The sequence below is a fragment of the Seriola lalandi genome, unplaced genomic scaffold, assembly GCF_002814215.2.
Source record: "Seriola lalandi dorsalis isolate HSWRI2012SDOR001 ecotype SW California unplaced genomic scaffold, Sedor1 jcf7180002054346, whole genome shotgun sequence".
NCBI classification, from domain to species: Eukaryota; Metazoa; Chordata; class Actinopteri; order Carangiformes; family Carangidae; genus Seriola; species Seriola lalandi.
The window spans coordinates 112766-132820 of record NW_019524899.1 but is presented as its reverse complement, the minus strand read 5'-3'; the positions used below and the strand labels follow the sequence as shown (position 1 = coordinate 132820).

The 20055-nt window shown below is 43.2% G+C and overlaps 1 protein-coding gene across 1 annotated transcript; it reads left to right on the top strand.

Moving 5' to 3' along the window:
* The first annotated feature begins 242 nt into the window (after positions 1-242).
* On the top strand, positions 243-6193 carry sost (sclerostin). The gene is made up of 2 exons (XM_023407714.2): positions 243-1209; positions 3954-6193. The coding sequence occupies exons 1-2, from the start codon at positions 957-959 to the stop codon at positions 4361-4363; spliced, it is 663 nt and encodes a 220-aa protein (XP_023263482.1). The 5' UTR covers positions 243-956; the 3' UTR covers positions 4364-6193.
* The last annotated feature ends 13862 nt before the right edge of the window (positions 6194-20055 follow it).

Here is a 20055-nt window from a genome sequence, read left to right as displayed (position 1 = left end):
TCACTCTTTCCCTCCCCTATTTTTTTTTTTACCTCTCCTCTCATTTTCTCCCCTCTTACCTCCTCTCTCCCCCATTTCAGCTGCTCTGCCTTACATTTCCCTCACCTCTATTGTCCTCTCTTCTTCTGTCACTCTCTCGCCCCCCCAACTCTCTCTTCTCCCCTTGTCTCCTCTCTCTCTGTTCTTCTCCCCGTCATAAAAATCAAATTTCTTTTCTTCTCACTTCCCTCTTTCTTGTCTTTCATCCTCCCCTTCTCACTCCTTTATTTTCCTCTTCTCATTCTCCTCCTCACCTTTCCCCTCAATCTTCTCACCTCTTCTCTATTTTCCTCTCCACTCCTTTATTTTCTTTTCCTCTCCTCGGTTGTCTTTTCTCTATCATTCTCCTCTCTCATTCCTCTCCTCTTACTCTTTTCCTCTGCTGTCTCTTCCTCCTCCTCCTCCTGACCCTTCCCTCTATCTTCTCCCTTTTCCTCTCATCTCCTCTCACTTTCTGCCTCTTCTATTTTCCTCTCCTTACCCCCTCTTACTCTTATCCTCTCCTTGATTTTCCTCTCCTCTTTTCCTCCCATTTCTTCTCCTCTAGTCTTCTCCCTCCTTCCTCTCCTCTCCTCCTCACCTTTCCCCCTCTTTTATTCCCCTCTTCTGTCCTTTTTACCTCCTCTCCTCTCGTCTTTGCGCACGCATCCACCCCTCTCCCCTCCTTGTTTCTCAATGAATCTCTCGCCCAGGTTCGACCCCTCCCACTCCGTGTAAGCGCTTTAATTGTCAGCCTTGACGCGAACTTGCGTAGGCTTAAATACCGCGTGCGCCTCTCGCTTTGAGGGTGGAAGTGATCAAACCTGTCCAAGCAGCAGGGCATCTCTAATGTGTGTGTGAGCGTGTGCGTGTGTGTGTATATTCTTTCCCCCCTCTCTTCGTCGCTGTGGTTTTATTTGTGCCGCCGGCCGACCAGCATGCAGGTGTCTCTGGCCCTCCTCGTCTCCAGCTCGGCGCTGCTGCTGCTGCTCCAGGGATGCTGCACCGCCGTCAAGGGATGGAAGGTACTAAAGAATGATGCTACGGAGATTTTACCGGAGTACAGAGAAAACACTCGGACACCCCAGGAGGCAATACCACAGGCGAACAACGGCAGCAATAACAGCAACAGCAACAGTATGAATAACAGGGCGAAAAACGGTGGAAGAGGCGCGAACTCAGTCTCCTTCAGTAAGTATTCAGAGAAGTTCATTCAAGGTTTTAAAATGCTGAATTTTACGCATTGTGAGGTGTTTGGAAAGAAATGAAATTGAAAGCAGCAGTTTCATAATTAATTCTGTTGTAATTAGTCATTTTATTGAGTCTTTATCAGGGGCCTGATGCGTAACCGTGAATATAAGGAGGAATAAATACATTTAGAGGTAAAGCTGTGTATCAGCCACAAGCGACCTCATGCACAGTAGTCTGTGTGAACAAGTGCGCGGAAATATGTAAATGTATTTAATTTAATCTCGTCTAGACAGTATACATTTATATTTAAGATTATGATGTTTTATTTTTGTAAAGAATAAAATGTCTATCAAAGTAAAAGATTGAAGTGTTTGTTGGAACTGCGGTTCAGTGGCTGCGCTCAGACTTCCCTCTTTACCACAAATGTTAAAGAACCTACTTCATAAATTTAAGATACATTTGATAAGTTTACCTGTTCTTCAATTTTCTACCTCTGATTTTGTTCTAAAGGAGCAAAAGCTTTTAATTTTATAGATATATACATACATATATAGATATATATGTATGTATATATAGATCTATAGATCTATATATTTCTATCTCTCACTTGATGTTCACACCGGTTCCCTGATGAAGAGCAGCTCCGCCGTGTGGGAAGAGTGTTTTCTGCTTAATTCACTGCCAAAGTTGAGGGTGATGAGAGCAACTTATACACACATTCTTGTGGTTTCTTCTCCTACACAATTTTGAAGTGGAGCATTAACAGAGACATCAGGTCTTTTTTCACGTTGTCCTCCAGTTTATTTCCTTCTCTCTTTATACTATTAGTCAAGCTCTACTTCCACCATAACTATTTGATTGCAACAACATGTTTCCCAAATAGAAAAACCCCACATTTTGTTCATCGGGTGGTGGAGGGGGGTGTCTTTTGGGGAGGTATGGGGGGGGGGGGGTTTGGAAATTGCTTTTTAAATGCAACACTGCCTTTGAGAATGATTCCCACCTGTGGCCAGTAAAGGTTGTGTGTTCTGATTGAGCCGTGCACGTAGGATAATCTAACGCTTGCTCTCATGGATTCAAGATGGGTGGTGCGAATATTCTCACACAGTTTAGCTGTCGTTTAATCATGGCCACTCAAAGGCGAGCTCAGAGGAGATGATGATTGATTACATTAGAGGAACATCAGCTGATGGAGCGAGGGAATTAGCAAGTCAGGACCTGTTAATGTGACTGTTGAGGATCTTAACACCTCAGGAGATGGGCTGAGAAAATCAAACGCAAAGCAGCAAATCCACACCTTGAACAAGATCATGTTTTACATTCTTTTTTTTTTTTTTTTTTTTTTTTACTAGTCTCCAAAAAAGGGCTGGAAAAAATGCATCCTCCTTGTTTTCATATGGATAAGCAGGAATATGTGATGGGTTTCACAGGGAGACAGAAATCTCCTGGATTATTTTCTCCGTCCGCCTCTCAGCTCTCGTCCTGGGACGGCTTCTCATGGTCCCTGTGGGGTCAGAGCGGAGGCTTTGACCACTGCCTGGCCTCCCTCCAGTCCTCTCCCAAGGCTCGCCTCTCTCCGCCGCAGGAGAAGACCAGCTCACGCAACTGTACAGTAGTCTAGTGTGTGATCTTACTTTCTCTTTTTCTTCAGGCCACCCTCATTAGCAATGCTTTTTTTTCCAGGCTAACAGTAAAGAGGAGAGCAGGAAATGTGAAGGGGAAAGACACCGACGCTCGTTGAACAAGACAACCTGTGGTAACTGGTGCAAAACCGCTAACCCAGTGCGTGCTGTGGACACTGTATACTGTGGTCGCTTCAGCGGCGGGCCACAGAATAACACTAGATCAGGTTCTCATGGGGAGAAAAAAAGAAAGAAGAAGTCACCTCACATAAATCCTTTGTTCAGCCCTTTTTGCAAAGAAAGCCACAGAGGAAAACAGATCCCTCTCTGAGTGTATCATTTCTTAACCGACAGTTCCTTTTTGCCCCTTTTTTACTCACTGCATGTGAAAAAAAACAAAACAAGAAGAAAAAAAAAAAAAAACACAGAACAATAACTCATGCATACGGCTGTTAAAAAGCTGTGGCTGAAATATAGGATTACAGGCTGAGCGTGTTGTCTCAAATCAGTCTGGCAGATGTCCAGTTTGTTCAAAATTGTACAGTTGCAGCGCTGCCTTAAAATAACCAGACAGCTATTTACTCTTCCATCACCACATACATTTCCTGAGGGCCAACGCTTGTATGCCAGCTTTTCCTTCCAGCCCAAACCTCCATTAGGTTTGATTGAGCTGTTTAATGGCCCTCTGGTCTGGATTTGCTATCAGCTGATTGCTGCCAGCTGGATTTCTTTTGTGAAGCCCCATCGTCAGCTAATGATCAGACCATGAATCAAATACAGAAACTCTGATCTGAATCTCATTGGCTTAAGGCTTAACTTAAACGCACAAATTGTTGTATTAAGTTGAATTTGTAAAGGTGCATTTTTCGGCTGCGCTCTTGTGTTGCACAGTGTGTCGAACGGAAATGTGCTGCCTGATGTTTTTTTTTTCTTTCTTTCTTTGGCTTATTGTTCCTAAATAACACAAGCGGCGAGTTCATGAACAGAATCGGAGAAATTAGCACAAGACTGAGCCGCAGCGCTGAAGCAGTTAACCTGTCCACTCCAGTGTGCGGCACTTCAAAGTGTTTGTTTTGGGCTGAAGCCATGAGTGTAACTGTGATATCCTGCTCTTCAACCCAGGTGCCTCAGAGCTGAGCTGTAGGGAGCTGCGTTCCACCCGTTACATCACCGACGGATCTTGCCGCAGCGCCAAACCCGTCAGGGAGCTGGTGTGCTCGGGCCAGTGCATGCCAGCGCACCTCATGCCGAACTCCATCGTCCGGGGAAAGTGGTGGAGGAGCAGCGCCTCGGACTACCGCTGCATCCCGGCGCACTCCCGGACGCGCAGGGTCCAGCTGCAGTGTCCTAACGGCAACACACGGACTTACAAAATCCGCGTGGTCACCTCCTGCAAGTGCAAGCGCTTCAGGCCCCACCACAACCAGTCGGTGGCCAAGGAGGTCCCGAAGACGCAACGCAACAAGAAGCACAGTCGTTCGCCTCAAGAGCGGAAAAAGAACAACACACCAGTGACAGGCAACTCGTACTGATGTGGCTCTCCAGCATCTGAGGACAAAGACTGAAGCACATTCACTCACTCACACACACACTCACTCACTCACTCACTCACAAACACACACACACAAACACACACACACACACACACACACACACACACACACCAACATATCTCCTTCAGATAGGGAGAAGATGCAAGAGAAATTTCAAAGAGAGCGAATTCATAAGCTAATTGCTGGGCTGATGTTAAGTCATTCGTCTTTTATTTTTCAGCCACTTGTCAGCACATTTGTGAACTTTTGCTTATTTGCATGAGTCAGTGCCAGGACTTGCCACGACTGCGACTGGTAAGGAGATGTTGCACCACGTCGGATAATATGTATCTGATCACCCCAACAGCTCAAAAAACCTCCCTGAGCTCGGTCTCCGTCTTGCACTCAGCCACATTTCATTTAAGCATAATGAGAAGTACTCCCCGAGGCCTCAGGCCCATCTGTACAAACATCCAGCGGATGCAGAGCTACACTGCACCACGGCTCTGTTTAAAGCTGAAAAGGTGTATCTCCGCTCCAAAGTGGTTGTAATCCATCTCCTTTTTGGCTGTGTGTGGAGGAGATGGTGGCAGCTCTGGGGGCTCTGATGGTGGGATGTTGACAGTTTTGCAGAGGGCCTGGCGTGCACGGCGGTCCACGCGGCTCTCTGACAGCCCACTAAAGGCCTCACTCATCAGGACAGACCTACAGCACTCCCCCCCCCCCCGACTCAGCCCCACAACCAGGCCTGTCAGTTACAGTAGCGCCTTTTCCCACGACTAGATAAAGAGAGAGTGGAGAGACTAGGAGAGAAAGCAGTTTCCTCAGCACTAACACCACAGGGGGCACTGGGCATTCCTGTGACTCCTCTTAATTACTAAATGAGCCCATTCCTGTGTTAGCATTTGAGTCATAAAAAGCCATTTCCTCTAGCCGGTTCCTGTTTGCTGGAATCACATACAAAAAGTGCACATGTGTGTAGGAGGCATCAGAAAATTGTGCGTGGTTGTGTTGTTACCTAGGGGCAGAGCGCTCTCCAACACGCCCACACCGGAATTCTTTTGCAACGGGCCAAATAGAGCAGCGATCAGCCATCGACAGCCCAAATCCCCTCTGTTGTGTCAGCCTGTAAGATTCAAGAACACCTCCGTTCCTCTCTGCACCACCCTGTAAATAGCTCAGACAGGAAAGATAGGAATAAAAATAACCTAATGATAACAATAATTCAGTTTTTATCATTGTGTTGACTGCTGCAATCCGGCGGGAAGAGGAAGCGGCGATACCCAGTCTGTCAGCGCAGACGACACAACCTCCTTCCTCGAGCGACGCCTCAGACGGGACTGAACTTCACGAAGAATACTCACAATGTTTCCGCATATTGTCAGCACTCCGTTGTTTTTTTTTCCCCGGCTCATGTTGCTTCCTGACTTTTCTTTTTTTTTTTTGTTTTGGGGTTGTCTAAACTGTACTGACAATGTTTGCTTCTTTTTCCGACTTCTATGTTTTGAAATAGCAACTGGAAGGGGGGTTTATTATCGTGTAAGAGCTGAGAGCTGCGACGCGAACCTGTGTGGCTTCTGCAGTGGTGCCCTCGCATGACGGGCTGTTAAAGAGAGGGAGGGAGGGAGGGAGGGCTGTTTTCTACAGACACAAAGAAGGACTGTAATAAAGAATGAACAGCATATTTATTTTTTATTTCCACATTTAAATTATTTATGCAACCTTTTTGTAGTAAATAGCCATTATTGTCATATAGTATGATAGAGACTTTGGAAAATGAAATACTGTACAGTACATGAATAAAGTAAAGGCAGATATATTTGAAAGAAACTGGCTTATTTGTTATCATTCATTCACCCATTCGCCTTTATGTGTGCGTGCTCGGAAACGTTGGTCTGTGCAGAGAAATTCCAGGAATTAGGAAGTTGAGGTTTGCCACCGTTTGTCTGCACAGCTTTGCAAAAGAGAGAAGAATTTTCACTCCTGAGATTTCTGCGTCACCACAACACCAACATTTCTTTGTTTATGAGGGTGGATGTGAGCCAAAGCCATCACTCAGCATCACTCCTCTCTGCCTCTCTTCCCTCGAGGCCTTTTTTCAAACGCATCCCTCTTTGCTTTATTTGTGGATGCTTGTCATATCTGGAGCACACTTGCCAGCAGTACCACCAGCGCTCACTGAAACCGAAGAACTTGCAGTCATGCAGCAAGTTACACAATCCAGGCACTGAGAATGGATCCAACCTAAATGAGGTGTTTATGCAAAGTTTTATACGCAAGTGTAATTTTTAATTACCGGGACAAGGGCTCCTTTAAAGGGTCAAATAAAACTTTACCGTAAACACAAAACAGAGAAATCACTGTAGCAACTGACTGAGAGCTTGTCTTTAGTCGTGCCACTGCAGGACTGTAGATATTAAATTTCACTACATCATCCTTAATGTGCAGTCATGTCATTTTCAAGCCCTGTTTTCCAAGGGAGAACAGACATGCCATGCTTTTACTCAGGCAGCGAGCATGGAGCAAAGTTTCCCGAGAAATTCAAGAACACGTCCTCCAGAGCGCTTCGTGAGCCGGACCTAAATATATTGATGCTGACAAAGCATCTGCCCTGTGTTACTGCGCGCACACGTCGCGACCCGCAAGTGACCCTAACAGACCTTGGGAATACTGAGGCGCACCAGGAGTCAGGCGTGATTGATTCCCAACAAATGCAACAAGTCTGCGACACTGTGGTCAGGCCGCTGATGTAAGTGTCATCAATGAAGTTCTTAATACCAGGTGCAGACGTCCCTGAGGGTCCCAACTCTGTTACAAGTGTCTGAAACCGGATCCAATTAGCTGCAAACAATTCCTGGTTGACTCATGGCCTGAATAATGAATATTTATAGAAGTGACACACTGACCATGATAAATGATAACTGGCTTTGTCCAAATGTGGGAGAAGAAATGATAGGATTGCACTAGAGGAGACTTATGCAGTTGAACAGACAGCCGTTCAGTCTGTGCACACTCTGTGTTAAGCTCATCTCTGCAACTGACAATTTCTTAAGATAATCACTGTTTCCCAGCAAAGCCCTATCCTGCTCTCAGTGCAGTGTGATAATCAACTCGTCTCCATCTCGCCACGTCTTCACTTTAACTCCACAAGGAGTAAATGTTAAAACGTTGCTTCCAAGTGCATGTTTAGGTCCCCTCTTCTTCTTTTTTTTTTTTTTCCTCCTTTGAACTCCCATAATGGAATGGTAAAAATATCTAATTTCAGCTTCACTGCCAGCTTATTGTTTAGCACATTGCCAGTAAGTTGTCTAGGAGGCAGCCACTTGAATGGCTCAGGCGCTGTCAACACAGACGTAACTGATGTCGTGCCAAATGCAGAAGAGACAGTCAAATAAAACAGACTGTACATCATCTACAAATAAAGACATGTTTGACTGATGTGTGTTTTTGCCAGTAGTATCCGTCTTACAAAAGCAAACAAGCAAAAAAAGCACCAGTGGAAACTGACTGGAGGTGACATTCATAGCATGCAGAGCACTTAACTCTCACATGCCAGAAACTAACCCCTATAAAAGTCTTTAAAGTGCTGTTTTTTTTCTGGTCAGCTGCCTGTGCACTTCAATTGCTTAACAGCCAGTGCTGCGCCTGTCCAAGACATTTCTTGAGATGGAACATATTTTCTGAATACTAGAGCACATAATATTCGGACCTTGGTTGAGGATTACATAAAGTCACTTGTGCACACCGCAGTAGTTTCACTTCCAGGCCTTTTTAGTCAAACCTTTCCAGGAGCGGATATTATTGCTCCAGTCAAACACATATGGACAATGACGGATGTATTCAGAGACGGATGTTTGTGCTTCACCAACCACTCCCTTATCAGGTCATGAGTGCTAATAGCTTAAAACAAATGGAAACCAGAAGAGATGTCTGGCTGCCTAAAGGAATGAGGAACGCGGAAAGCACAAGTTCAACTAATTTTGTGTTCCTCCGACAACGCAGGCTTTGGAAGGTGGATAGTGTTTCCTGCAAGCTGAGAGTGTAACTCTCAGCAGGGAAGGGAGAAGCCGGGGTCAGGACAAGGAGGCGAAACCTATGATGACTTCAGTGTCCAGACTGCATCTTATTGAGGGAATCACGTTGTTCTTCGCTCATCGTGACGAAACAGAACATCTCCGTATCAGCAAAGAGATTTAGAAGAGGGTGACATTTTTCCAAAGATGGACAGTAGCATCACACGGGTCAAGGGGTTTCTACTGAGCCATGTAAGCCTCAGTCTCTCAGCCGAGGCCAGGCATGTAGAGAAGCGAGCCAACCATATGTGCTCAGGACAAGAGGAGGTGCAGAGGATAGGAAACAGGGTTGTCAACAAACAATTCTAAACAACCACAGCAAACCTCAAGGTTCTGGAGGCAGAATGCATTTCCATGCTTAATCATCACCTTATGGGCTCTATGTCTTGCAGAACAACCAATGAAAATATTAACTCAGTGCCGTGTTTTAACAAATAAGATTTTTCCGTTCTGGAATTGGAAAAAAAAAAAAAGGAAGTGCTGAACAACATGTTATTTATGGTAGAGCTACAAAAGTTTAATGTCAACTTTCAAACTTTTTCAGACCCTTAATGCTGAGAGATGAAGCTTACATGTGTCAGGTATTACTGCTGCACACTATCTGGTGTGTGTCTGGCACGTAAAGGCCAGTCTAACACGTGTAGCATCAAGAGTTTACACAACCTGTCATTCAGCAATTAGCTTGAGGTCGACGGAACTGACGGCTCGCGGGGAAACTGACATGAGCAAGGTCAGTTCCTCCACACACACAAGCAATTAAACTGTCTGTGTACATGTGATGTGTGGTAGACTGTTATGTTGTACACGAATAACACTGAAACTGCACTGAAAAAGCATAAATAAGGCTATGCAATGCTCCTGCTAATATTGAGCCAAAATGAAGGATGATGATGAAGGTTCAGGTTTCCATACTCCATAGTGTGTCGATGTTCTTGCACCATAAATACAGTAATTCTTTGAGAAACAATGTAATACTGTAGTTTATTCAATACTTCAGTTTTTTGTGGCGTTTAACAAACTCAATTTCCCATAAGCCCTACATCTTTGCGGGCCTAATATCACAGCTCAACAAAAGAGGCGAGTCCCAGGCAAGTTGAGAGGTCGCTGTTAGTTCATGTCTGTAATAACAGCAGGACAGGGAGGACTGAACGCTGCAGCAGAGATTACATCTAGAAAGTCAGAAAAATGACTTTAGAAAAGAGCGTTGGTGAGTTTTATGGCCACCGACAAGTTATGATGACATAAAGTACACGTGCTACTGCACTTATAAATTTTCATGGGCGCTGCAGTTTTTTTTTTTCTGTGTTCACAAAGCAAATGTTTAAGGTTTCAATTTCTAGTAGTGAGAGCTGTAGTGGATGCCAATTTGTCTTAAAGTAAACCCCAGGAATCCGCTTCATTTTTTCAGAAAGACCAATGAAATAAATGCTGAATGTGAAATTGCATTAAGTTGCAGAAACTAGTGGAAGCTAGCCCGGACGTCATGACTTTGGCTGTCTATTATATAGATGATGTTTGAGACGCTCATTTAAAAGATCTTCAGAATTGTATATATAATTCATTTCATTCATTTAATTCACTTTTAAAGCTGCAATCAAGGTAATTTTTAGTCATTAAAAATTAAAAAGATCCAAAACAATCTCTCGGCAACAGATTATTGATGTACTTGAAGCTTATATTGTTATGGCTAATGTCTTAGCAAAGGGTTGACACATCCAGTAGACATGGAGCAATATTTACATCCCACTGGAAATCTCTTTCTTGCAACCTGTTGAATGTAAATTCAGTTTTCACTCAGCTTTGTCTTTGGTTTACTCTATTAACTTCTTAGGAAAATTAAGAGGCAGCTTTTCTTCTGTTGCTTCACGCTGGACAGATAGCGTAAACCCAGCTTGTCTTTTATTTGTAGCAAAAGGTGGTTTGCTAAACATGGCTAACAGGTGTGTAAGTGTTGAATCTCAAAGTGAGCGGCAGCACTTGCAGCAAACCTTCAATGTTAATATCAAGATTTAACAGTTTACCTTCGACCGAGTAAAAGTTTTTAACGTGGTAAATAACACTGGTGCAACAAACTGGTTGTGAAAGCAGAAAACAATTTCGTCAGATTAAGGCTGACAGAAGAAAAACCACAGACAAGACATGCTCAAGAGGTTTCTGCAGTTACGACAAATTCCCATTGACTCACTTCACTGCTTCACTGTCAACTGGTCATTTTCCAACAACATTGACCCAGGTCTTTACAAGCCCAGCCTAACACTCCCTCCCAGGGTGGAGCAAAAAATGGCTTCGAAGTACGGTAATTGCTGCTTCTCATCATGTCTAAAATATGTCAGTTTCATTCTGTGGCATTCAGGAGTTTCTATCAGCAGCCATGTCATCTCCAGATGGTGCTGGAGCAAACTGGATACATATATTGAGTAATGGGAGGATCTGTCTTTTCAATTTTAGCCACATATTGGACATGTATCCACACTGGTTTAACCTGTAGCATATATTATAGGCCCACAGAAATACACTGAATCACGTGTACACACACACACACTTGCACAAAAGCTGGTGGTCACCCAAAGCACTTGAGTTAAAGCATGTTTTCAATAAGGCGAGTTAATTCAGCAGGCATTTCTGAAAAATAAACCCGAAATAGGGGGATCGTTAAAGCTCGCCTTCTTTAAGAGCACACAGAAACAATTAAATCTGCTGCGTATGATTTTTAAACAGGAGCAAAGTATTTGTGTGGGTGGTGGACATGGCATGTTGGAGTTTATGTAGCCCATGAGAAACAGATTTATGACAGGCAGTAGTCAGTCTTTAACCAAAACCTCCCTTTGCATTTTGAACCCTTACAGAAATAAATACAAGGAGTGAATCAAACCGATCCGTCGTCATCGTCGTTAACCACAATGATGCTGATTGTATTAATGAGGTGGTGCCAGCCAGGGATCCCTCCCTCCCTAGACCCTCCCTTCCCTTGTGCTCATAACTTTTACAGCTGATTCTGATGATGACAAAGCTCTTTGGACAGGAGCTACCCGGTGACAACAGCATCTTTGTCCTGTTTGAATTAAATTAATATCTGTGGCATCATATCACTGCTCGGCACACTGGCTCAAGAGCGCTGCTGGCTCCCTTTATTAAGTGGCTCTACCCTCAGTTGAAGAGGATATGTAGTGTGGCCTATCTTGGAAAACCACAGACACCACGCTCAGTTCACTGGCACTGTCGGATTGAGAAGTAAACAGTGGTGTATTCTCCTTCCCAGAACAACAAACTGAAGTTTTTTCCCTCAGGGTTTATGGCTACTTCCACAGACAGGATGGTGCCTTTTTGCTTGTTTGTATGTTTATGTCATAGTTCCTCAGCTGAGGAGGTTATTTTAGAGCGGCTAGCATAGCATTACAACCCCAGATCTTTCACTGTGATCTTGATAATATTCCTCCAATACATAAACAGTCAGTACATTCAGTTTTTCCGCACATGGAAGCTGTTTTATTTTTGCTGATTAATCAGGCGACAGTTTCTTTTTCTTTATTCTGACCAGCTTGGACCAGCTCAGTGCAATCAGCTCCAAGTGCAGTGCAAATTGCTTCCTATCTGTGAGACCATTCATGGGTGCGTGACCCAGGAGAGGCTAAAGGCAGATATCTCCACAATCTCCTCAGCTTAGGAGAGTTTAAGATCAGGATCAATTCAGCTCCCCTGCCCTTATCAGATGTCAAAGAGCCTCTGGAACTGTATGTGTCCCAGTCTTGACCCAGGTTTGAGTAAATGGTCCCTGAAAGGACGTTGGTTCTCTGTGGTGAAAAATAATATCCCTTAGTCTTTTAAGTGAAACAGATGATTCTGGGAGGATCTGTCCTTTTGCCATTATAAAGTAATATTTTCCTTAGAAACTTAATCTTTCCTTCCAAAAAAAAGCCTGACTTTGCTTGACAAACAAGAGCATAATTGATAGCTGGGCATGACTATCAAATGCAGTATTGACTTTTCTCATAGAAAAGTTATTTTCAGGGAAATGTGCGGTGTGAGAACAGAGTAGTCCGATCCTCAGGCGTAGGCAGAATTATTAGTTATGACAGTTAAAGCTAATTGTTCATAGAAAGTTCTATGAGAAAGTGTCTCTTTTTATGACTCACAGTCTACCATCTGTCTATCTGCGGAGAACTTTTTCCATTTTAAACCGTAAGCGTTTGCATCATCTCCAAATTCTCACAGACATCAGCAAAAGCCTGGGACAGTGCTCAAAAAGCAAACTCCCCGCTTCCTTTTCTTTGCTTTGTTTATGATGATATACTACTCACTGCTTTTAACAACATCTCAAGTGATGTGTTGCAATGCAATCCCCTTTTTCACTTCAGCCGCATTCAGATGCCTGGGTTTCAGTGGCCTCGGTCCGTTTCACGTCTCTATCACAGTGTGCTGAGTTCGCTGCCTTAGTCAGCACATCCGACTCAGCAGGAAGGAGCACGAAGATAACAGTAAGTTTTTCTACCTCCGCTGAAGAGGAGTGTAGTTAGGAAGAGGGAGAGAGTTGATTCACACAGCAGATGCCTCTGGGTGCTTTTGCGGACAAGTGACCTAGACGAATATACTGTAGATAATTAAATGCATTACGAAACCATCTCAGGCTTCTGTGCATGATGCCTCAATTGACCCAATATAAAAAAAACAGCACCCATAGCATATCATTGACTTTGGAAGAAAACTTGCACGTATCTGCTCTATTTTGCTTACAAATCTGAATAACATGCCTCCGTGCCAAATGAAATATGGCTGCCAGACAGCGAGGCCAAACACCTTCTTGAGAAACAGCTACATCAATGGGGATGAGGTTTTTATGACATGATCGATCATAGTTCGCAGCAGCTTGGCAAGAACAAAGCAAATTCAGAAATGTATCCAATGAATTAAACGTGATTGCTGTTGTGTCAACAGTTAATCACCCAGCACAGACACTGTGTTTTCCCCTCCAATGTCCGCGATACGAATGATGTGTTCTGCGTCTGCTTCAGACTCTCAGTCTCAGTCTGGATGGTGATGAAACACTCGTTGAAGCCCTTGAACTGAAACACATAAGCAACTGCAGCACAATTCACAATTCCAATCATACTTTTCCGATTAACTTTACGTGTTTTGTAATCGAATATCCTACAATGTTAAGCACAACACTTGTTTTTGTATGTGAAAGGATTTCCAGAAGTGGAGAGCCTACTTGTGCATGCTATTGTGTAGTCCTTTAAAGTCCCAGAAATGCAGACCATCTTGTAAAGCCTGGCTGGAGCCAAGACCCTCATCAGACTCTGGGACCAGACTCCAAATCTGAAATGGCTAAGGTCACAGTTTGAGGCACCAGCGGCCCACCCAGGACCAGCACACCACCCATACGCACACTATAATGCCAAAAGTATGTGGACACTCAGTTTTTCTATATTCCAATTAGAAGAAATCTTAAAGCTACAGCAAAAAAAAAAAAAAATGCTACTTCAGATAATAATATGCTTCCAGCTTTGTAGAAACTATTTGGGGAAACTGTTGAAACTGCACAGAGCCCTGACCTGAACCCCATTCAACACCTTTGGTATGAACTGGAACGCTGACTGTGAGCCAAACCTTATCGCACAACATTAGTGGCCGACCTCACTACTACTCTCTCGGCTGAATGGAAACAAATTCCAGCAGCCAAAATCTTGTAGAAAGCCTTACCATTTCAATAGCAACAGCTATGAGACAGGAGTTGATGGTACAAGTATTTCCCGCTAATGACTGAGCTCTTCAATAACTCAGGTACGCAGCAGAGGCACACTGTCAGGTGAGGCAAACCAGGCAAATGTTTTGGGGCCACCAAGGGCAAAGTGGCCCCTTATATTGGCACGTTTTGCAGTGACAACTATAACCCCCCCTTAAACCTCCCATTAAGACTCCATACATTTCACTGCTGCTGCCCCAACACCCCCCTAAGTGAGCCCCACTTAGGGGGTTTTTGATGATGTGTGGCGTAGCTAGCTTCTATCGATAGCCTGTGTGTGAGGGATTCCGGGAACATCTGTAAATTGTAGCATCTACCAATAGTCTGCATGAGGTATTGAGGGGACATCTGTAAATTGTAGCATCTGCCAGTTGTCTGTATGTGAGGCAGTCAGGGAACATCTGTTAATTGTAGCATCTACTGATAATCTGCATGTGAGGCATTTTAGGTGACATCTGTTAATTGTAGCATCTACCGATAATCTGCACGTGAGGCATTTAGGGGACATCTGTAAATTGTAGCATCTGCTAGTTGTCTACAAGTGAGGCATTTATTGGACATCTGTAAATTGTAGCATCTACCAATAGTCTGCATGAAGCATTTAGGGGACATCTGTACATTGTAGCATTTGCCAGTTGTCTGCTTGTGGGGGGTTCATTGATGGGTTTCTTAGCCTGGGCCCCCCAGAGTCTAAGATCACCACTGGTAGGCAGGTAGCTATTGTGACGATCTAGTTAGTTCACTAGTTACAGTGTGTCACCAACTAGCCTTGTGAGTAGTCACTACGTCACCAAATTTCTAGAATGACAGATGATTTCACTGTGACCAGGCCTGAAGAGTGAAGCTGTTAAAGCAGCACATGCTGTGAATGCCCATGTGTTTAGAATTAGATGTTCAGCAATTACATATTGGTGTAATGTTAAGCTCCCAATTGTTACAAATGCCCATTCAGTGCCACTGCAGAGTCAACAACCCTGCAGGGCTCTCTGGATCTGCAACTCATGGACGATGATTACCATGATTGGAACAGCAGACTGGCTCAGGATAGTTCTGGTGGTCTGCCTCGTTTCCACCTCTGGAATGTCCATATTACAAAACTGCAATCACTTCCCATCTCCAGAAGAACTGTTACAAGCGTGTAGTTCATTTCAATGTCAGCTGTCTCTTTTTCCTCCTTTCCCCCCACCATGTAATGGCATTCACTGCGCCGTGTGCGGACAGACGGGGAGAGCGCTTTCTGCTCCCATAAATAAGCCTGAGGTAGGCTCCAGCCTGTTTCATCCATCACTGGGCTGGAGCTGTGTTTGTAGAGCAGGAGGGAGTGAGGGGCCGGATTCATCCATGTTCCCAGCAGCCGTCCCCCTGTGGGAACTTCACACAGCCATTAAACACCTCATGGCAGCCCGTTAGCTATTGGGCCAGCTGAGCCGAAGAGAGAAGTGCAGTCCCACAAGCTCTCCTCTCGTCCCAGCGGACATGTCAACAGGTTTTTCATTTAAAGTTTTAGTGCACATCTCGGGCACATAAGTCTGCTGATATAGGAGAAATGGAGGCACATACATCCTCGGTCTTACAGAGGGTCACACAGGTGTTAATGTAGGACGTGGAATACAGTGAAGGGTCAATAAAAATGCGGTTTTCATTTGCTCACAATAACAGAGAGAATTGTTCATGCACAGCAAATTTTACATTGTCAGTAAATGTCAATTTTTCAGTCATAATTATTACAGCTGAGAATAATAATGATGCCATTTAGGAGAATTATAGTACAGCTGATATGAATCCAAGGCAGGTGTTCAAGATTATCTGAAATCAACTCTGATGGATGTTTGAACTTCTTTTTTATTGTACTCTGAATGTGAATTGACAGCTTTGAACAGTTAAAGATCAATGTTGAAGCGCTTTACAATAATTCAGACATTCAAATGTGTATCTCATTAAGTCCAAAGATCTCCTTGATAGACATCCTTAATGACATAATCTGAAGTTCTGGTCAACTGCTTTTGGCCTTTTCACCATTCATCTCAACTGGTAATCATGAGGTCATCTTTCGAAACAAACATGTTTTTTTTTTTTGGGGGGGGGGGTGTCAGCAGGCTGCTTGGTGACGCCTGCAGTTGGAGTCTAAGGGGATGCGATAGCGGCTAACATGTCCTTAAGTCACCCTTGGGAGCGAAGCAAAGTGGTTTTTATGAGGGAGTGGAACGCAGGTGTTGAAATTGACAGACTGCGCTGTAGATTCCCAAGCTTTTTAAAAGCATGCATCTGGACTAATAAAGCCCTCCATTTACAAAGAGAGGGCAGGACCCAGATATGTGTGGGTTTGGTTATCATCATTTATCACTTTATTAAAAGTAAAAATGAAAAAACGAAATCATAAGCGAAGGAAACAAACATTTTGTACCTTCTCCAAAATAAAATTAAAAAAAATCCCAACAACCAGTAAAATTCCCCAGCTCCAGTATCATACCCCACCCAGTCGTGGGAGCAGTGCAGTGTGTTTGATCTCACCTCGCCTGATTAATTAAAGGAGAATGCCACTGACTCTCTGTGTCTCCATGGGTTTCACATAGCCATCCCAAAAAGTCAAGTTGGATCATTCAGGGAGTTGACGGCATTGTGTTGTTGAGCAAGACTGAAGAGGTGGCTGCTTCCAGCACTCCTTAAAACCACACTGCACATGCCAGGGATTCCTTCTGACCGCACAACTGGGCAGAAGCAGATGCTTGATTAATGGACAGGCTTCATTAAGTGTGTTTTCTTCATCAAACAACTGCTATGTCTTTGAACTTTATGACACCTAATAATATGGTGATTTCACTCATGTAAGTGAAGCTTTGCTTTGTAAAAACCTAAGATTTAAACTCATAATGAGTGTGTTTATCTCAAACTGTTTCTATCTATCTATCTTTCTATCTAGAATCACTGATTATGAAGCAAGGGTTCATTATGAGTTTATTATGGGCTGATATATAATTTTCTAATGCTTTATACATCAGTTATAAGCCATCAATAAGAACATCTTTTTGCTTCCTAGGTTGTGAGAAGTCTCTCTTGCAATTGAATTATAAATAAAATCATTAACTAGAAGGGCGCTCAATAGAGTGCAGACCTCCGCCAAGGCCAATGTCAAACAACATACACCAGACTTCAGAGAGACAAAATTCAATTTCAGAGTAAATGATCCGGATCTGCCCCAAAATTTAATGGGCTGCAAATCGGTTCAGTACTTTTTGCATAATCATGCTGACAAACAAACAAACTAACACACAAACAGACACGGGTGAAAACAATTTCCTTTGCAGAGGTAATAAATTGTGAAGAGTTTGTGACGTTCTACTAAACAATCAAGTCTGCAGTTTTAATTGTTAATAAATCATTAAATATTAATAAATTATGAGTAATAAGTTGTTATTATGGGCAAATTACAACAAGTGTGCAGTTGTATTATAAATGTTAATAAATCTTAAATAAATGGTAATTAACATACAAACAGTCTGTACTTATAAATGGTAATACGTTATTAATAAAGGATAATGAACATAACATATGCATAAATGTTAATAAAGTTGTTCTGTAGTCATCTGTAATTAATATATATACGTATATACAGTACAAATCTAAATGTATATATATATATGTACACATATATATGCACACACACACACACACACACACACACACACACACACATATATATATGTATATATATATATTACATAAATGTGAGTAGTGTTCTATGGGTTGTTCTAACTTGTTCCTGTTAATAATTTATAACTGATTTGTAAAGCATTAGTATATTATTTATTAACTATTAATGAAGTTGCTTGTTGCAGTTAAAAAGATGTTCTCATCTTCTCTCCTGTTCATCCTTCAGAACCACTCACTTCACTGAGGCCAAGACCAAAAGAAAACACTGCCTGCTCTGTGAGAGTGTGTGTGTGTGTGTGTGTGTGTGTGTGTGTGTGTGTGTGTGTGTGTGTGTGTGTGTCTGTGTGTGTTTGTGGGACAGATGAGCATGATTATAAAGCATCTCTCTGGGCTCCGTCATACAGCGTGACAGTAAGGACACTGCCCTGGATCAGTGACAGCACCCATAAGTTTCCATCAGGGCCCCAGGCTGTGCTGCCTCATGACTCTGTGCAGGTGCCTCCTGTTCCTGCCCGAGTCGCCAGCCAGTCAGCCCCTAAATGGCTCTCCCCCTGCGTCTCGTCTCACATCCTCTTTAAGCCGAGCTCCATCACGTCACTCAGCGAGATGTTCCACAGTCATGGAGGGGGCTTAGCGTACGACGCCATGTTTAGTCATTAGTGAGCGAGGAGATCTTGCGAGCAGGGCTATTTGGTATCAGATGTCACATCTGACAGCAACTAAAGAGAGGAGCAGCATATGTGTGTGAGGGAAGGGGTGAGGGATTAAAGAGAAATGCATTCTTGGTTTAATCTACACTCTGTTGATAGTAGGACATCAAGAGCACACTGCTGAAACAGAGATACACTCGTAAAACAGGCTGCTGGTTTCCTAGAAGATGCATAAATTATTATCATGAAGCTAATCAAAGGAGTAGCCTGCTACACATTATCACATCTGTATGGTAACTATGAAGCTACAGCCAGCAGCTGGTTAGCTTAGCTTAGCATAAAAACTGGAAATAGTTAGCCTACCAGCATACGTCCCTAGAAATAGCATCCCTACTGCGGCAGGTGTGCTGGACTTTGATTGTCATAGGTACAGTGGCGTACATACCTTCGTCGCCATGGTTATTATAATAACGGTATTGGCTTGGTTAGGTTTAGGTTCAGGAAAATATCGTGATTTTGGTTAAATTAAGTACTTCCTCAACGTGAGATGATCTCTGTTGTCATGGTTACAGTATAAACTGATGGGAATCGAACACTGCTTTCCTGTTTAATATTCCTGAGTTTTGTTGACATTTCCATCCACCACAACCTCCTCCTGACATAGACTGTCCCTGCACTTTTCCCTTTGCTCCTGTCATCATTACTATGGCCACTAGATGTCACCTAGCAACAGAATGTAACTATGGGTCACAATAACCTGCTGCATAGACGACCTTTTGGCTTGTTTTTTTTGTTTGTTTTTTTTTACATTTTTTGTTTTATATGGGATTATGTGCTGGATTATTTCTTGTTTGGGAGCATTGATTTCCTGGTTGCCTGAACTAAGCTAAGCTAACTGGCTGCGGGCTGTGGTTTCACAATTACCTGACAGATGTTAGAGTGGTATCGATTTTCACAACTAACTCTCGGCAAGAAAGCAAATAACTGTGTTCCCAAAGATTTTGGAACTGTTCATTTAATACAACTGAACCACTGAAGGAAAAAACAACGAAAAAAAAAAAAGTGAGTATGATGAGATCAAATAGAAAAGGCTAAATGTGAATTGTTTTATTTGTTTTCCTGCTCTGTTCATGCGTGTGGCCCGTGAGCCATCACACATTCATCATCTCCTCTTCTGAGATCTGATCAGTATTTGATCACCTGGCATGGACAGGCGAAATTGCTGAGGACTTTGTGTACTCTTTCTTTGTCAAACAGCTGTCCAAAAGATAAATTATTACTTCTTCACTCGATGCCTCCACAGCTGTGATTTGTCGAAAACAGGAGGGCTGCGAGTAAAAGTAAATAACTCGACAAACAATTAGTGCATTTGAAGGCTTTCCAAACACCACACATATTCACTTGTACACATGTACACACACACACACACACACACACACACACACACACACACACACACACACACACACACACAGTTTTTATAAAGTCACTGGCATGGCATGTGTCTGGAGGGGCCAATTGGGCTCAGGCTGTAAAATTTGGTTTGTTAGGAAACAGACCAAACACTCAGCAATC